The 19,479-nt window shown below is 34.4% G+C and overlaps 2 protein-coding genes across 4 annotated transcripts; both read right to left on the reverse strand.

Moving 5' to 3' along the window:
* Window positions 1–286: 286 nt before the first annotated feature.
* On the reverse strand, window positions 287–5,700 carry LOC113735182 (2-alkenal reductase (NADP(+)-dependent)). Of its 3 annotated transcripts, none has more exons than XM_072082820.1 (7): window positions 5,305–5,700; window positions 4,455–4,632; window positions 3,247–3,413; window positions 3,087–3,111; window positions 2,830–2,948; window positions 2,602–2,684; window positions 287–925 (listed from the first exon to the last, which is right to left on the reverse strand). In XM_072082820.1, exons 1-7 carry the CDS (start codon window positions 5,572–5,574, stop codon window positions 547–549), a joined length of 1,221 nt encoding a protein of 406 aa, XP_071938921.1. In that variant the 5' UTR covers window positions 5,575–5,700; the 3' UTR covers window positions 287–546. The 3 variants fall into 3 exon arrangements, with proteins under 3 accessions (XP_071938921.1, XP_071938922.1, XP_027117960.1); XM_072082821.1 differs by having other exon boundaries at window positions 2,830–2,921; window positions 5,305–5,699; XM_027262159.2 differs by lacking the exons at window positions 2,830–2,948; window positions 3,087–3,111 and having other exon boundaries at window positions 5,305–5,690.
* Window positions 5,701–11,261: 5,561 nt separating this feature from the next.
* Window positions 11,262–16,437, reverse strand: LOC113735183 (2-alkenal reductase (NADP(+)-dependent)-like). Its single transcript, XM_027262161.2, has 5 exons — window positions 16,131–16,437; window positions 13,855–14,032; window positions 12,866–13,032; window positions 12,672–12,754; window positions 11,262–11,886 (listed from the first exon to the last, which is right to left on the reverse strand). Exons 1-5 carry the CDS (start codon window positions 16,380–16,382, stop codon window positions 11,508–11,510), a joined length of 1,059 nt encoding a protein of 352 aa, XP_027117962.1. The 5' UTR covers window positions 16,383–16,437; the 3' UTR covers window positions 11,262–11,507.
* Between the last annotated feature and the right edge of the window lie 3,042 nt (window positions 16,438–19,479).

Below are 19,479 nucleotides of genomic sequence, written 5' to 3' on the forward strand. Positions count from 1 at the left end.
AGATGAATATATGTTTATTGTTTTTCATTACTTTTTAGAGACTATAGGTTTCCGTTAATCCTTATCTTCCAGAGAAAAGGAGTTCGGCATGGCAAATAGAAAACCTACCGATAAGTGCCATAGCAGCCAACAAAAGAAAAGCCAAAAGAGATTTCCCATGATGATCAAGATACGAGCTTCAGCCTTTCAATTAGAAAACAATTTTTCCCCATTGCTAGAAACTTAATTTATAATCTAGGAAACTAAAAAATCAATCTTGAAAGCACAATTCAAAGATGCACAAGTGTTCTGATAGGTAAGCTTATTTATTCATCTGAAACGAGAAACAGAAAATATCTGCGTAGATTCTGATGGCAACAAATCGAAATCAGGATTTACTCATCCTTGACTTCAACTTGGCACTGTATTATCTGGCCTGATAAAGTTCACAAAGAACTCCAGGTGCACAAACGCATGAGAGCTCAAACTAGTGGAATTAAATTGCTAATAGCCTGTAGACTGAGGTATATACTCTATGTACAAAGGGATGGTCAAAGGAACCTGAGATCATTCACGAGCAACCAAAACAACCTGTTTCCCGACATTGCGACCACTAAACAGACCAACAAGGGCAGCAGGACCATTTTCAAGGCCTTCTGCAATGTCTTCTACGTAGGTGATCTTTTTTGCTCGGATTTGAGGGAGTACAAGGTCCAAAAACTTCGGATAGAGGTGAAGGTAATCAAACACAGCAAATCCCTCCACTCTAAGACGCTTGAAAAGAATAGAAGCCACATTATATAGTCCTTCAGGTTTCTCTAGGTTGTATTGCGAGATCAGTCCACACACAGCAATTCGTCCATGCATTCTCATGTTGAGAAGCACAGCATCCAACATCTTTCCCCCAACATTTTCAAAGTAAATATCAATTCCTTCAGGGAAGTACCTGCAAAAGAAATTCAATCAATCAAGTTATATCAATGCTTACTGCACTCTAACTAGGCCATTGCGACCTCAAGTTAAATTGATGTTTCTATGCATAACAATTAAAAAGTTAAGGCAATCATGACAGTCACTGGACACAATGGAAGAAAGAGGAACAAGTATTGCTTTTGTAAACAAGTAATGTCAATCAAACCTAAAAGTTTTCATTATTTAGGTATTTCTGTTTCTATTGTATTACTGTCCATGGATAGAAAATTGAAGGGCAACATTCAAAGTCATTCCACAAAGGGGCACTGGAAAAATAAAATGTGCTTCTGACAGCCACTTGGTATAAACTTGGACAAGACTGGAAAGCAGCCTTCATAGTTATCCTGTCTTTATTTCTGGTTCTTGTTAATTTTAATCTTTTCTTTTTGTTTGGGGTGTTCCTCTGCTCCTCATTCCAAATGAACCATAGGCCTCTTGTATATGCAGTAGAAAAAGTTTGGTTCAGCATATTGTTAATGCTGCTTAGCAAACAGAAAACAGGTATTGTAGGTGGCATTCTGCAGCTGTTGCTTTAAGTTCTCCCAAATCAGTATGATCTGTAGTCAGACTATTATGAGTAAGGTCAGTAATTTGACAGGACAAGCTGGTTTGGCCTGCTCTAGCCAACCACTAAGAGTACAGTTAGGACAGCAGCAGTTGATGAACGCTACATGTGTTGATCTGCTACATGATCTAGTCAGAAACCTGATCAGGCTAATAATTCCATCTTGTTTCATTTCAGACAAGAGTGCCTGACTGATCTAGTTCTTTTGCTTGCTTCTAAATTCTGAGGACACCATGACAATCTTTATGTTCTTTGTCATCTCTTTTACATCCAATTTTTACTGTCATAGCTCACAAAACCTGGAAACTTTAAATGTTCTTTGTGATTTCCCTACTAAAAATTTGGTCAGATACCTCAGAGATGTCGAACATATATGGCACATCTTATAGTTGGAATGCAAGATGTCATTACAACTGAGGAGAACAAGTTTGAAAGATTGGCTACACAAGTTGATTTTGGCAATTAGTGCCTCTAGCTATGGCAGGATAGAAATAATAGATTTTTTAATACGAAAAAGAAATCACCCAATTAGGTACTTGGAAAGATTTCTAGTTTAAAGGCAAACAAGTTACATGACATGGATACCAGAATACTGGATGCTTGTGGAAAGGGGAACCTATCACCAAATTGGGGCTTTTTACAAGAAACTTTGGTTGCATAGATTCTGTTCTTTAAGCAAGAAGCTACAGGGTCTTTTTGAATATGGGACTCCACTTACCCCATAGATGATTCCAATTACAGAGTCTTTAACCATGTACTTTATTTGCTTTATCCCTTAACAGAACGCAAGATTTTACAAGAGAAAGACAAGAGAAAACCTTCATGAAAGTCTAATATTAGCTTTGCTATGATTTTAGTCACAATCTTTCGCAAGCAGAAGAAGTTGTGAGGCTAAATGATCTCAAACTATGGTTGTGCCTCATCAAAAAGTGGGTGCATTGAAGATAATTATTGCACACGAATTTCCTAGAGTGCTCTTAAGGTAAAGCATTGTAAAGCTGCCACTGGTATAAAAAGTATGTAATTAACAGTTCATTCTCAGAAGCTTTAAACACATAATTAGAATATGTTAATGTTAGGCATACCTTTTCAAAGCCGCATCCAAGCCCTGCTCCTCTTTATAATTGAAAGCATCATCAAATCCCAACTTATTCTTCAGAAGATCAACCTTGTCAACATAAATTTAAAGCGGAAGTTAGAACACATATATGAATCAAAAATATTATTAGCTGGACAAAGACAAATACAAGGTCCAACTGTAGAGCGTGGAATAAGACCAATATCAGGATGAAAAGTTACTCAAAATCAACAACCGGGTCTTGAGTAATGCTTGAGATGCTAAATGCAATTTCGACCGAGAATGAAGCCAGTGGCCAAACATGAAAACTCAGAAGCACATGACCATCTGCCCTGACATGGATGACAAGAAATTCTGGAATTTGCAATCAAAATTCAAAGGCAGCTTTTAATTACATGAAATTCTAATTATATGAAGACTACGTAGCAGGTTGCAGAGTCAGACACAACATCAGGTCAAAAAGGTAAAACTTGCACGAAATATTTAACTTACTCTGCAGTACAGAACCATGTGTACACTTGGGTTATCCAAAGAAACAACTGTCAGAAATGGTCCTAAGATAGAGGTGGTCTAATGTACCTTGTAGTCTGTACAACAAACAAAAAAGCAACATTCAACTTGAAAGAAATAAGAAGTTATAGACGTGATATACCTTTTCTCTACTTCCAGCACTTCCTACTACATGGCAGCCAGTCAATTTTGCAAATTGTCCAACAAGCTGGCCAACAGCACCAGATGCTGCAGATACAAATACTTTTTCTCCCTTCTTTGGATTGCAAACCTCAAAGAGTCCACCATAAGCGGTCAAACCGGGCATACCTTCAAAAGACATAGTGTTAATATCAATGAAAAAAATGCTAAAGGATTATGTGATGCTATTTGTTTTGGGTTCCTTTAGTGCTACAGGTGATTAGCTGTCTTTTAAGAAAAACACTAGTTCTTGTAATAATGAAAGTCTTTTATGAAGAACTAAAGACCCTGGAAAGTTAACATCCTATCATTTGCCTGTATTGTTGATTGAACCGTATCAAAGCTGGTTTGTCATGCACAAATGCAGTCCTAAGATGGGGTTTAAAATAACCAAGGGATGCATATATCCTTCCTTTGAAAAGGAAAAATAATAGCCATCCCAATTATGGGATGAAACTAAAGGAGCCACGGGCTAGAGGGTGGTTTCAGGACATGGGCGGGGAAAGATTTTAGAGTTATCCAGGTACTGCTTTTCATGGAGATATATCTTTAAATTCCTCAAGGGATTCCTAAAAACCAAAATTTCAATTAACATGTCTTCATATCTCATGTCCTATCTTTTGGTCGAGAAAACTTTATTTGTCTTTCAAATTTAGATTGATACTTGTACAACTAGTAGTCGCACGTCTTCATTATCTTAGCAAACTCAAAAAAGTGTGAGCTGAACCACAAATGTCAAGTAGAGAAGGTTCAGTACCCTCTTTCACTTTTCCTAGGGTAAACATTATCAGGGCATCACTGAAATTTGAAGTCCAGAGAACTTGGAGAGCAGAAAATTCAGTGGCTGACCTTGAAAGACGATGAAATGCTACCACTAGTGCAAAAACACATCCAAAAGAAGAACATCATGGGAAAACGCACAACCACATAATATGCATGAAACACAATAGCACCAGATGACCACACACTGGAAAATGAAATTTCATGAAACTGAAAAAGAAATGCACAAGTTCACAAGCATCGATTTTGCATGCACAGAAAAAGTCTCCTGAAAACATAGTTACCAAGTTTTAGTTCTCAAGGTTATGCAAATCAAATTTGGATTATTCTATAATTTTCAGCTACATCTCCGATAGCAAAATGACATCACTCAGCAAGTGTGGAGCTCACCTAGAAGTCCAGTGTAATGGGAAAGGGGTACATCTGTATGCTCAATCTTGAAAAGAGAATCAGGTTCTGCTATGAGACTGTACTCCTCCCATCCAGTTATACCCCACACCAAGTCACCCTTCTCGAACTTTGGATGCCTTGAATCCACTACTTTAGCTACCCCAAATCCATTTATTGTCTGCAAATTATCACCATTTCAGTAAAACAGATACAAACATAAAATTTCAGATACACCAGTTGTCAAAAATGCAACAAAAAATCATTCTATTCAATGCTCTACGATAAATATCAGCCGACAGATCTGATGGTGAGGAATAACAAATTGTGGTCAAATGAGAAGCTTCCACAGAGGTTTACAAAAGAAAAAGATGTTTTATTACCTTAATTTTCATTTATTCTAACATCTTGAACTTCATTTTTTTTTTTTTTTGGCAAGATAAGTTTGAGCATATTCCTAGGAGTTTAGATTCTCAATTGACATGTAAATTGTCATCAAACTTAGAAAATTGAATAATGTTCCTCAATGACGAAAGATAAACAAAATCATAATTTATTGGAAGGTCGATTTGGCCAAGAAAAATGCATGTACTGCAGTTAGTTACTAACAAATTCAGGAAAAGTGCTAGACCCTATTGAAAGGTTTCCCTCCATCAGAAACTTTTTAACCTTACCCTGATTTCTGAAGAAGCCCTTTTAGCTATTAACCAATTACCTCTAACAGAAGACAATGAACGATGCATTCAACTTCCACGCCACAATTATTGTCTACATCGAGAGATTATGATAGCATAACAATAACATAGTATTACAAACTTCAAACACTGACAGCAGGAAGGAAAACTATACTTACAGAGCCAAGGGAGAAACGAGAGAATTGCGCCTCAAGAGAAGAATCTGATTTTTGCAGGAGAAAGCTCAGGTAAGGATCACAAGACAAGTAGAAATTCTTAACCAATACCCCTTTACTGGAGCTTTCTGGGACTTTCAAGCTCATGGTGCTGTCTGTTTTGATGATGAAATCAGAGTCTTTTACGAATCCAGTTGCATAGTTTTTCAACACCACCTGCTTGTTCTTCACTACCTCTGCTTCTTCTGCCATTGCAGCACTTTGGTTCAGCATAGACCTGGCACTTTGGAGCAGCAAAGTCTGTCTAGCTTTTTCTGGCTCTTATAGGAGAACACAGAAGTACAGAACAAAGGTCTTGATGTAAGATATGACGTCTTTAAAAAGCCGTGTCAAGAACGGGTGCATGAGAAAGCAGGATGACAAACGGTTGCAGGTCTCAATTTACCTGCAATTACTTCAATTCCACGACAACCAATTGTCAATTAGTAAAACTTATCTTCTTATTCTGTACATTTTCTGAAAAGATATTTGTTTTGGGTGGACGAGCTCGATTAAGCTAGATTGAACTCGATTAGGATTGATCAGACACAATCATAAGATTGGTCAATCAGGCTTTGTTGAACTCAATTAGATTTGATGAGACACGAGCCCAAGTACGAGTTAGAACTTAAATTCAATTAAAAATTCAACGAACTCAAACTCAATTATTATAAGTTGAGCTCAAATTTCGACTCAACTCAAATGTATTTCTATTTTTTGAACGTGAATGATATTCACTATTACTTTAATCATCATCTGTTAGTATCTTTTTTGGAATGTGAGTGATATTCACTCTAAAAATTGTTGGTCATTAACAGGGTATTGTGGTAATTTCACCAATGCCCATTTGTAACATTTTTAATTAATTTCAAAATATATTATTAAAAAATTCATTAGTGGATAGAAATATATATTTTTCCGTTCCAATACTATCTTTTTCTTGTAAATCATTTCCGTTCCATAACAAATCTAATTAATCCCTTAGCTTTTGAAAACTCGGTTGATATAAGTTTTTGATTAGGAATTACAAGGCGTTAATAAGGTTGAAAGACTTATTAATAATTTTCGTGTTATTAGTCTACACGAGAAATATAATAAAATTTTAAGTAGAAAATCCAAAAGTTATTTGAGAATTTTACAATGACGAACGTAACATTTCACACTTTAAAAGCACCTCAAATAAGTTTCTAAATATATAGTTAAGAATTTAAATTGTCCAAGCCATTGATATAGACAAAAAAAATAGAAAATTCAAAAAGCTTGCACATAATTCATAAATCTTTAAATTCATCCACAAGCACCTTTTGAATTAAAAAATAAATTTTCTCATTGACAAAACCTCAAATGAGTTTGTAAACATGAACATTTTATCTTTTTTGCTAGTTTTCAAGCCATCAACCTAAACAATAAATTTTAAAAGAATTAAAAACTATTTGAATTTGAAAAACTCCTCAAATTGACCAAAAACACTTCACAATAAAGGAATAATCTTTTTTTTTTGTCTTGAAAACACTTTGAATATATTCTTAAAACCAATTTTTTTATGTCAAAATACCAACTATTATATTGTGTTTATCAAAATTACACCTTTATACAATTTGTCTTCATTTTCAACTTTTATTACATACTTCAAGCTTTGAAAAACAAATGAGTTTTTTTAAATAATACATCTTGAAATGGGTTGACAGTGTTACGAAAAGTTAAACGTAAGGGATGCAAGTGATATTTTTCAAAATTAAGAGGGTGCTAAGTGAAATTGATAAAAAAAACTCAAGGGATGTTTCTAAAATTATCCCCTTCTTAAAACTTATATGTTGTACGTACATGTACAGGTTTATTATTTGTTGTTGTACTTTAAACTTTAGATCGAAATAATTGTTGATTTTTATAATTTAAGCTATAGTTGAATATTTGCCAAAGTTTGTCCTTCTATCCCAATTTGTTGTAAAATTTTTGTAGAAGAAAATTGTGAATAAACACTCGACGGTCCCCACCCACTGGGGTTTAGCGTAAGATAAGATCATGAATTTAGCCTCGAAATTCGACTCAAGTCATGGCTTAGAGTACCACGGCAGAAAGATATAGGGACTAATAACACTTTGCCCCCTAAACTTTAGAAATAATCACATTTTATTATCCTCAACTGTAAAAATATATGTTTAACTCTCGATAACGACTAGTCAAAAAATAAAAATATCAAAAAAAAAGTGATTGCAATGACATTATCTATAATTACCTGTTATTTGCCTCTCATTGTTAAAGGATATACATCCCTTTTATATTGTCAACTATGCAAAAATATCAAACTAATAACATTTTTTTAAAAAAATTTTACATTTAGTTTGGGGTTAACAAAAATTTGCCCTTCTGAAAGTATAGAGTAGTCACAGTTTGCCACCCTAAGTTTTAAATATATACATTTTGCCCCCCTCATTTGTCAGGTTAGAGATAATGTAGTAAAAAAAAACATAATAAGACTTCTTTGAGCAATATATAATGAATTTTAAATTTATCCAAAATACAATTCAACTAGTTTGCAAAAACCAGCAAATGGAATTTCGCAAAGTTATCTTAGAAATAGTTCTGGTTTGGCTAAATATTTTTTTATCCCGGCTGTAATCAATTGCCCTTCAAATTTGTTTGTACTGTCCAATGTTGATCCACAACAACTATTAGTTGCATGTCTCTTACCATTATGAAGGAAATTTCTTTCTTGAATTGGTTAATCATTTTCGTATTTTTCTCAATCATTTTAAGAGTCCCCAAATTTAGATTTGATTTAGAATTTTTTTCGTAACTTGTAAAATTAATTAATCGATTACCAAGCAGTAAAGAGGGCTTTTTTTTTTCTATTTTTTCTTTGGAAAATGCTAATGGTACTCTTTTGGTTGTTAATTGCAGTGCTATTGACTTTTTATTTTTTTTTAAAACTCACGTGAAGTATAAAAATGTCATTCCTCTTCACTTTAATTATAACTTCATAAAGTTGGTTGTAAATTTAGTGAAGAGTTAGGGGCTACTTGGTTAAAGGGTTGGGAATCACAGAATGGAATAAACCTCTTATTTGTTACTTGACTTAAACCTATTGGAATGCAATCTTTGGAATCATTTCTAAAAAATCAGACTTCCTTCATTCTCGAGCAAATTGGGAGGTTTTGAACAAAACTCTCAACTGATTCCCTCAGACAATATTTATGACGGGCATATCTTCTCTTTCTCTCCATCACACGCAACACCTTCTGTTCTTCTTCTTTATCAGATTTCCTCTCTCTTCTTCTTCATCTCTTATCCAAAATTTCTTCTCCGTTGCCTCTGCAATTTTCTTCTCCGTATGCAAGCTTTTCTCTTCCTTCTTCTCTGTTTTTTCAGGCTGCTCATTGGTTAGCTAAAAATAAAAAAGAAAAGAAGGGAATCTGACACAATAACACTAAAACTGGACCAAAATGCTATGCTTTGGACCCATTACCTTCTCACTTTTATTCCACTCACGCTACTCACTGTGTTTTCTTGAATTACGCATTCAATGGAAGCTCAGAAACAAAGGTCAGTCGATTCTTGATATTTTGGTTATTTGATCCGTGAATACTGGTATAATTTGGGTGGGCTTCTGGTTACCTTGTACCTATTTGTAAAATTGTTTGCCTGAATACCTTTCAGTTTCATAGTTATGGGCATTAAATACAAAACCTGCGAGTTTCCCATAAAGAGCTGGTATCTTATGAGTTATTTCTTTTCTTTTTTTTTTTAACTTTCACATATTTAATTTATGTTAAATACAAAATACACTAGTATTCCTTTGGCCGCTATTTAACCAGTTTTTCCTATAAAGAGCTGGTGTGTTTTCTATAAAGAGTTGGTACAAAATATACTACAAAACCTGCCAGTTTTTCATAAAGAGCTGGTATCTTATGCGCTATTTCTTTTTTTTTTTTGACTTTCACATATTTAATTTATAAATATAAAACATACTAGTTTTCATATGGCCACTATTTAACCAATTTTTCCTATAAAGAGTTGGTATGTTTCCCATAAAGAGTTGGTACAAAACATACTACAAAACCTGCTAGTTTTTCATAAAGAGCTGGTATGTTATGTGCTATTTAACCAATTTTTCATATTTAAACAAATTTATGAAAATTAAAATAACGTATTTGAAAGTTGCGTTTTTATTTGGAAGAACGCATTCGCTAGATGTATTTTTCACCCTTTGGGAAGAGACTTAAAAATCGCCACCCTTTAGGAAGTTAATTTAAAAACTCCCTGTTTTTGGGAATTTACACCTTGTTAACGCAGCCACTACATTTATTTTCTGGTATTAATTTTTTTAAAATTTATGATTTTCTTATGTTTTATTAAAAAGTTAATAACTATTGTAGTTACAATTATGGAAATGTTAATTTATCGTATGTGTAATTCTTTTATTTTATAAGAATTGTTATATCAAGGGTAAATTTCAAATTTAATTGCATTTAATTCCGAAACACTCATCAAACCAAGCATCAGGAATTGGAATGATGCTAATTCCAATGTGTGAATCAAACTAGATATTGGAATGAAAAGTTTAATTCCAAAACCAGAGTCTATGATTTCATTTCCATTTCCGACTCCAATCTGTGAAACAAGCAGCCCCTTAGTGTTATTTTATCTAATCTTACATGGTCAAGAGAGGGATTGTCATTAAAAATAAGATTAATCTTCACTGACAGTGTATATACTTTCACCCATAGTTATTAAACCCAACCCGGGAAGGAACCCGGCGAAGGAGGTGGGTCAACGGGTTACCGGTTGAACCGGTGGGTGAGTGGTTGAACCGGTGGGTCACTACATATATTTAAATATTATATTTCATAATTATTTATATAAGATATATGATATAAATTGTAATAAATAATGTCATAACAAAAGCTCATTTAATTTAATTTGTTATAAAATAATTAATTCATATAAGAATCAACCAAATATAAAGTTATTTATTAATATACCAAACTTCAAGTGTAAAATTTTATGTATATTTAGTGTAATTATCTAGCTTATTTATGAATTTTAAGTGTAAAAATTTATTAAAAATAATATTTGTCTTTAAATGAATTATGTAATATGTTATTTTTGGAATCCATTTTATAACTTATAGAGTTTGGAGGGTAATAAATTTTTATTAAAAGATTCCAAATAAATTTGTTTTAGAGAAAAAAAGATAGAATTGAAAAAACATTTATATATCATACTAAAGCTATTATATCAACATATTTAGAAGTGGTTTGGTGGTAAGCAAGCGGTAGTGTGAGGGCAAAGGTCGGAAGTTCGAGTCCCAACAATAGCAATATAATTTTTCCACAAAATCCGGTTAGTGACAAAACCGGCCAAAACCGGCCGGGTTTCCGGTTTAACCCGGTTCGACCGCCGGGTCGTTGACTAAGTCAACGGTCTCTGTGCACAAACGATCTGATTCCAAACTCGGCCCGGTCCAATGACCGGTCCACCGGTTTGACCGGTTCGACCGTCGGGCCGGGCCGGGTTTAATAACTATGCTTTCACCATTAGATACATGACACATAATTCGAATTTGAATTTGAAATCTAAATTTTGCATATGTGTCGTACATCCAACTGTGATAGTGTATACACTATCAGTGTGTATAAAATTTACTTTTAAAAATAACATTAAAGTTCCCCTCTTTCTTTCTTTCTTTCTTTTTTTTTTTTTGCAAAATTTGTTTGTTTATCTTTCTTTACTTTTCTTTTTTAGGAAGAATTGCAAAATTCTTTTCTACAATCATACCACATAGGAGAAACCAACATAGGGCAGACAATCCATTATGCACAAAACACAAAATCAGTCACAATTAGCCTAATGTTTGTCTAAATAAATTAACCTCTTATATTGTGTTTTCTAGTATCCAGGACCAAATAGCAAGAAGCAAATTAAGTAAGCTGAATACCAAAACATTTAGATTAAGCTATAAAGGAAATGCTGGTTGCAGGATTTTTTACTTCAACAGTGGATTACTGCATTTCATCTGTTATTCTCTGGAAGAAACTTTACAAAAACCTTAAAAATCATGCGATTAAGTAACCTCAAATCAGTGGAATCAGAGGGTGAAAAGCCACTGAAGTTGGTGTGCTCTAGGCAGAAATGACTTGCTCTCTCTCTCAAAATGGAAGTTGAGATTATTCTCGAGCAACCACAAGCACCTGTTTCCCAACATTGCGACCGCTGAACAGACCAACAAGGGCAGCAGGGCCATTCTCGAGGCCTTCTGCAATGTCTTCCACATAGGTGATCTTGTTTTCTCGGATATAAGGCAGTACAAGGTCAAGAAACTTTGGATATAGGTGATAGTATTCATAAACTGCAAATCCTTCCATTCTAATACGTTTGAAAAGAACAGATGCCAAATTATGTATTCCCTCGGGTTTATCAAGATTGTACTGTGAGATCATTCCACACACAGCAATTCGGCTATGCACTTTCATGTTCAGGAGCGTCGCGTCCAATGTCTTTCCTCCAACGTTTTCGAAGTAAATATCAATTCCTTCGGGGAAGTACCTGCAAGAAATCAATGTATTCTTGATTCAGTACTGCTAGAGGCGCAGCAGCTGCTGATTTTGCTGCATCTAATTATGTTCCACCCTGATCTCATGTGCTAACAGATTAGGCTAAGTATCACACCTTGATTGATTTGCAAAGAAAGTGCTGAAGTGTATAAATTCTTTGGCTTGCATGCTTTAGGGGATTGTTGAGTTAGGACTTAGGACAGAATGACAATCTCAGATTTATGTCTGCAACTTCATGTTTATAAAAACTTCAAAACTTCTGTTTGTCCGTTTAGAATTTCTTGATTGCAATATGGTAATTCATAGCCCTCAATGTTCAGCATTTATAAATGATCTTGTGGTAGCTTACGTATGAGGATATGCTATGGTTATGGAGTACTAAAGGAATAAGTATCAGAATTTGGGAACGAGAAGCTGTGAGAGTGAAAAGGATGTCATCAAATTAGGCACTGGCTGACATCTCTTTCCAGTTTATGGCCAAAGCGGATTCATGATAAAAACTCATGATAGTTTTGACAATTTGTGGCGGAAACAAAATTGGGGCACTTACACTGAACATGTTCATTGAATTCTCGAGCAAAGAATACCTACTTGGGAACCTAATCAGAATCTGGTCCAGCGATGGTAGTGACCACAAAAAAAGAAGCTTCTAATAAGGTAGAGGTTTGGATATGGTTACCATGGAAAAGAAAAAAGCTCAAGCATTGACCAGCCTAATCCTCAAAAAGATTCAATTACATTGTCAGATTCTGCTAATTTTGGAAAATTTGTACCTACCTCTTCAGAGCAGCATCCAAGTCCTGTTCTTCTTTGTAATTGAAAGCATCATCGAACCCAAACTTGTTCTTCAGAAGATCAATCTAGTCGATGTTAAATGTAAGGTGGAAGTTAGTTCAAGAATGAAATATAAGAGGCCAAACAAAAGTTCACTGTTCAAATTCAAACGAACAAACAGGTAAAACTTAATGTACCTTTGCTTTACTTCCTGCACTTCCAACTACGTAGCAGCCTGCCAACTTTGCAAACTGTCCAACAAGCTGACCGACAGCACCAGCTGCAGCAGATATAAATACTTTTTCTCCCTTTTTAGGTTTGCAAACTTCATAGAATCCAACATAAGCAGTCATGCCAGGCATGCCTTTCCATATACAAAAGTATCAATATTAGAACAAGGAATGGTAGGGGAGCTGAGCTTGTGTTCCAGTTTTCTAAAGGTTTCATAGGTACTAAAGATCAATAGCAGCCTATTAAGAAGAACTAAAGATGCCCAGACTTTAAGGTCCAATCATCTATAATGATGTCAATCAGGTTTCTCATGCACAAATGCAAACTGGGGAGAAGAGAGTTGAAGAAATTGGGAAGGAAAGATAAGCAGTCTAGGAAATGCAAATTGTGAAAGACTTATCTTCAAATTCATCAAGGAGCTCCTACTATTTTTGTTTAGAAGCCAAGTTTTCATGTTTTTTCTTTCCTTTCGCATCTTTTGGCCCAACAAAACATTTTTATATAAAAAAATGGTTTACATCAATGAATTTGTAATCTACTGTTTGTAGTCACAGATCCTCAATGTCTAAGTAAACTCGACGAAAACCACGAGCTGAACCACACTGGTGAAGTGCTTTTCTGACAAAAGTTTTTCTAAGGTTTCATTTCATTAATGAACAAAAGTTTGGTAAACTCTTTCTCCTTCCCTAAGTTAGCCACAGAATATGCTTGAAATGTCAGGTATCAGGACATTACATCCGAATGCCAAATGAATAACATGAAACAAATATATATTGTGAAACTTAAGCAAACTGCAACTTTGTCTGCACTCTGAAGCCTGCACAGGCATACTCCCCTGAGAAGTGAGAACACATAAATGCAGCTCCAGTTCTCACAGTTATAAAAGGGATCAAATTTGTTAGACAATTATCAGCTACAGCATCTCCATATAACAGGAAATAAGAGTGGAAATTACCTAGTAATCCAGTGTAATGGGAAAGAGGAATGTCTATGTGCTCAATCTTGAAAAGAGAATCAGGTGCTGCTATGAGACTGTACTCCTCCCATCCTGTTATACCCCATACCAAGTCACCCTTCTTGAATTTTGGGTGCTTTGAATCCAGTACCTTAGATACCGCATACCCATTTATTGGCTGCATGTTATCAACACTATGGTTAATAGATGCAAAATTTAACTTGTGATTTACATCACTTACCATAAGCATAGAACAAAAACACATTTGCATCACTTCTTTTAACATTACAGCAAGGCATTGCATTTGAATAGGATCTTCTTGTGATTATAACAAATTCCAGCAAACGTGAGAATGTTCCAAATTGTTTCTGTGCACAAACTGGTACTCAAAAACATTCATGAACTTGATTTTGTCTTTGTTTTTCAGGTATTAGATACATGAATCCAGAAACGAAGAAGTGCACCTCAATCACCAAAGAGAATGACACCAAGGTATCGGAAGGTGAACTTTTTCAAATTCATGAAAGATGCAAGTCATATTAGAGGCTTCCCTGTTCCTAATTAACTTGAGAGAGATCATCAGATGTCACTCTTTTGTTTGCTTTCTAAACAATCCCTTCTAACAAGTCAATTTTTCCCTTCATCAGAAATGACTATAACAAGTTTGACACGAAAACTAATCACTACACATAATGTCATGCCCCGCATCCACGAGCTATGAACAACTTGGTGATAGGGTGTTAATTGTTGATTATTTTATTATTAATTTCTCCTTTATTCTTATCAAATATTATTTTAATTATTAATATTTACTTATATTTGGTATCTGGACTAAATTTCAGAGAATGGAACAGAAAACTAAAAAAATGAGGGACTTTCCACTATAAAATTGAGACTTCAAACAGTTGGGCCCCATATGATGTTACAAGGAAGCCTTTTTCGGTTGCTGGCCCACAAGGAGAAGAAGAAACGAATTCCTTTTCTTTGTGCTGACGGGAGTCTTTGATTAGCAATAGGAAACAAAAGGAGAAAAATTCGGTAGAGAGCTTGATCTGACGGATTGCACCCTTTTCTCTAAATTCGGCGGGGACCACTAGACAAAAGTAGTCTTTGTTCTAGAATATGAGAGCTTCGTTTTGTTTTTGTCCTTGCTAGTTCCTTCGTATTTAGAACTATAGCTTTGCCGTTTTCTTCTATAAAAGGGAGGAGGACGGAAACATAGCTGAGTTTTTTTTAGAGAATTACTTCTGCACTTTTGCATGGGATTTCCTCCATGAAGATGAATTAAATCCCTTCGTCTAGTCGAGAAACAACGGAGGACTTGGTTCTACTAAATTTGTGAGATCGAATTGATTTTTATTTATTTTCATTATTCACTGGTATTAGCCTATCTTCTGCTTTTATGTTCATATGGTTGTTTTATTATTCGATTATCCAAGACCCGGATTCTAGATTAATTCAATAACCTGAAGTCAATTAGGGTAGTTAAATCCGTAATTGTTTAATTATTCTAAACTGGTGGCAACTGGCATGATTGGGTTTGTGTCAGGGAGATAGACAGGCTAACTTAAAGAGACCCTCGTAGCGTGTTGATTGGTTAGAATTAGGCTCTTCTAATTATTCATGCAATTAGGGAATTGAACTTCTATGGTCGTACCTAGGGTTATTTCCTGATTAGAGAAATAGTCAACGGTCGTACTTTGGCTATCGACAAATTGAGGAAGAGTTGGTTGTTTATCGCGTGTATGACAACTATAACTAATTAATCAGATAGTAACTGGAATAATCCTTGCATCTGTGATCGAATTAAGTAAACCATCTCCGAAGTTGTCTCTTGGCTAGAGTTCATCCATTATTATTTTTAGTGTGATAATTAGTTGTTTGAGTTGTAATTGTTTTATTTTATTTTAATTTATTCCAAGCAATTTAGTTACTCTCATTTTCAAAAACCACCCATACTTCGGACTCTAAAAGAAATAAATTATCCCCAGTCCTTGTGGATTCGACCCTGCTTATCACTATCTACAGAAATTATATTTTATTTAAGCAGGTATTTATTATTGCACAGGTTCGACACTCTGTCACTTGGTTTAATCATTTGTGACTGTCTGTTATGTCCAAAATTTATGAAACTAAACAAATGTGCCCCTCAGTATTAATACACACACCTTTAAGTTAAAAAGTCTAAACCCCAATGGCCAATTCATACCATGATAACAAGTACTTAAAATAGAACAGGAAATAAAAGCGAGAGGAAGCCAGAATTGTAGGCTTACAGATCCAGGAGTGTAATGAGAGGATCCATCCTCGAAAGTAGAATATGCAGGCTTTGGCATGAGAAGGCTCATGTAAGGATCGCAAGACAAGTAGAGATTCTTAAGCAACACCCCATTATCTGAGCTTTCAGGAACTTCCAAGCTTATCTTCTTGTCAGTGGCGATGATAAAATCGGACTCTTTTGGGGAACCACTCACATAGTCTTTCAATAACACCTGCTTGTTCTTCACCATCTCTAATTTCTCTGCCATTTTCCCACTATTACTACGGTCAGGAGCACAAATATTCTTGAGCTGTGGTCTCTTACTACCTCTGAAAAATAGTTTTGTGATTGTATGGAGCAGAAATTTGGTGGCTCTTATAGAAGAGAAGCAGAAATGGTTATGATGCGTTTCATGACGTCAATGAAATCCAGAAAAGGTCAGGATTTGTTTTCACCTGTCAAACTTCCAAGTCTCATGTTTTGAAATTTTTGATCAATGGCTGTATGCATGAATAAACCTTTGATTATTTGAAGAAAACTGTGTCCAAATCATAGCCCTTAATTTTTCCTTAATGTATTGGGACCATGGTTCGTCATCGCAGGTTGCGGTCGTGTTACGGTCTCAATTGTTTCGCATCTATCATGGCATATCGATTGAATCGGGTGATACGCATATTATAACACATAAAAGTTTTCAAAAAATTTGAAAAAATTACTAAAATTAGAAAATATCAAAAAAAGACGCAATTTGAAAAAATATATCCAAATCGACTCCGAATTAACTCAGATATATAGACCGATACCATGTATCACAGATTTAAATCGGCCAATATCAGTCGAGTTAGAGCGAGCTGCCGTAGATATTACCATATTAGCGATTTGGAAATCGGTATCGTACCAATCCCCTCTGTTTCGGTTACGACTCAGCCGATACGTATTGGTATCGGCCAATATGCTAACCATGATTGGGACGGCCTACTATGATAAAACTTGTGATGCTGTTTGTTTATTTATTTAAATAGATAAAATGTCATTGCTGCTGTCATTGATTAAAGAGTTGTTGCCATGGCTGATCGCTTGATGCATTTTGTCACCAAATGCAATTTCTAGTTACAAATACACTAAGGACGTGAGACTTTTTCTCAGTATATCTGAAGATACAATTTCAACCTTCTATCTTCTTCATTATTGCAATGTAAACAGTTAATGAAGTTTTCTTTAATGCAAACAGTTAATGAAGTTGTCAAATATTGGCACCAAATGCCATGGTTCTGATGTGTTGTGATACATTTGGCATGCTTTAACATACTTTAGGGACTCAAATGAGACGTTAATTAATCAGTTCGAGCCAACTTAGGATAATTGACGTTCTTAATCTGGACGGAAAAACATCATCTCCATGTTAGCAGAAAAATCCCAGCTTATAATTCCCACTCTTATCCTTTTTCCCTTTTTCCTCTCTTTTACTAGCTAATCAAATTAATCAAGCATCTGCAAAGAAATTCTGGCATAATGGCAACTAAACTAGCAAATGTTGATGTTCAGTACTGGACAATTTTGAACCAGGGTGTCACTTCTTATAAGACACAATGAATGGATCCTCAGTCATACTCATAGTCACTGTCTAACACTAATGGGTTGCTCTGGCTTGAAATCCAGTCAGAGAGTACGCATGAAATATATGACCAAGTGATAGGTTGCAATTTTATTATTTGCCTAAATACCTTTCAGTTTCATAGTTATGGGCATTAAATACAAAACCTGCGAGTTTCCCATAAAGAGCTGGTCTTTTTTTTTTTTTTTTTAACTTTCACATATTTAATTTATGTTAAATACAAAATACACTAGTATTCCTTTGGCCGCTATTTAACCAGTTTTTCCTATAAAGAGCTGGTGTGTTTTCTATAAAGAGTTGGTACAAAATATACTACAAAACCTGCCAGTTTTCCATAAAGAGCTGGTATCTTATGCGTTATTTCTTTTTTTTTTTTTTTTTACTTTCACATATTTAATTTATAAATATAAAACATACTAGTTTTCATATGGCCACTATTTAACCAATTTTTCCTATAAAGAGTTGGTATGTTTCCCATAAAGAATTGGTACAAAACATACTACAAAACCTGCTAGTTTTTCATAAAGAGCTGGTATGTTATGTGCTATTTAACCAATTTTTCATATTTAAACAAATTTATGAAAATTAAAATAACGTATTTGAAAGTTGCGTTATTATTTGGAAGAACGCATTCGCTAGATGTATTTTTCACCCTTTGGGAAGAGACTTAAAAATCGCCACCCTTTAGGAAGTTAGTTTAAAAACTCCCTATTTTTGGGAATTTACTCCTTGTTAACGCAGCCACTACATTTATTTTCTGGTATTAATTTTTTTAAAATTTATGATTTTCTTATGTTTTATCAAAAAGTTAATAACTATTGTAGTTACAATTATGGAAATGTTAATTTATCGCATGTGTAATTCTTTTATTTTATAAGAATTGTTATATCAGGGGTAAATTTGAAATTTAATTGCATTTAATTCTGAAACACTCATCAAACCAAGCATCAGGAATTGGAATGATGCTAATTCCAATGTATGAATCAAACTAAATATTGGTTACAGTATATATACTTTCACCATTGGACAATGTTTTGAAAATCGGATCGGACTGGCCGGTTCGACCGGTTGAACCGCGAACCGGCTATGGCACCGGTCCGGTTCAATGCCATAGTTGACTTTACTAGAAAATCGGTCAAGAACCGGTTGAACCGTAAAAATCGCGATTGAACCGGTTTTCAACCTTCTTTTTTTTTCTTTTTTTTTTTTTGCAAAATGCAGCTATCAAGATTCGAACTCAAGACCTTTGTAATAAAAAACCAATGTATTAACCGTTGCACCATCACATCTTATTAGTTTTTTTTGATAACTTATTTATATAAAGCAAACACTCATATTTCTTTTTTTCATTTTTCTTACAAAATCTCATCCTCTCATGGCTCTTTCTTTTTAATTTTCAACTATCTCTCTCTCTCTCTCTATTCTGTTTTTTTTTTGTCACTCCCTTTTTAATCAAACCTCTTTATTTTTAATTTATTGATGTTTTCTTCCATTTTTTAATTTTGTTTTTGTCCATTAAATTGAAAAAAGTTAAAAAATCATTATTTTTTTAACCCAAATTATTTAATGCTACAACCACTCACTTTTATCTCATTATTTGTTTCTTATCAAGTTTACATTTCTATTTTCGATTTTCTTGACTTCCTTCGAACTCCAAACTTCCTTTTTTAAATTGCAATCTCTAAAACGTAAATTAAAATTTAAGTTCACAATATCTAAATTCTCATAGACGTGAATTTTGTATAATTTC

This window comes from Coffea arabica, chromosome 3c (assembly GCF_036785885.1).
Source record: "Coffea arabica cultivar ET-39 chromosome 3c, Coffea Arabica ET-39 HiFi, whole genome shotgun sequence".
Taxonomy (NCBI): domain Eukaryota; kingdom Viridiplantae; phylum Streptophyta; class Magnoliopsida; order Gentianales; family Rubiaceae; genus Coffea; species Coffea arabica.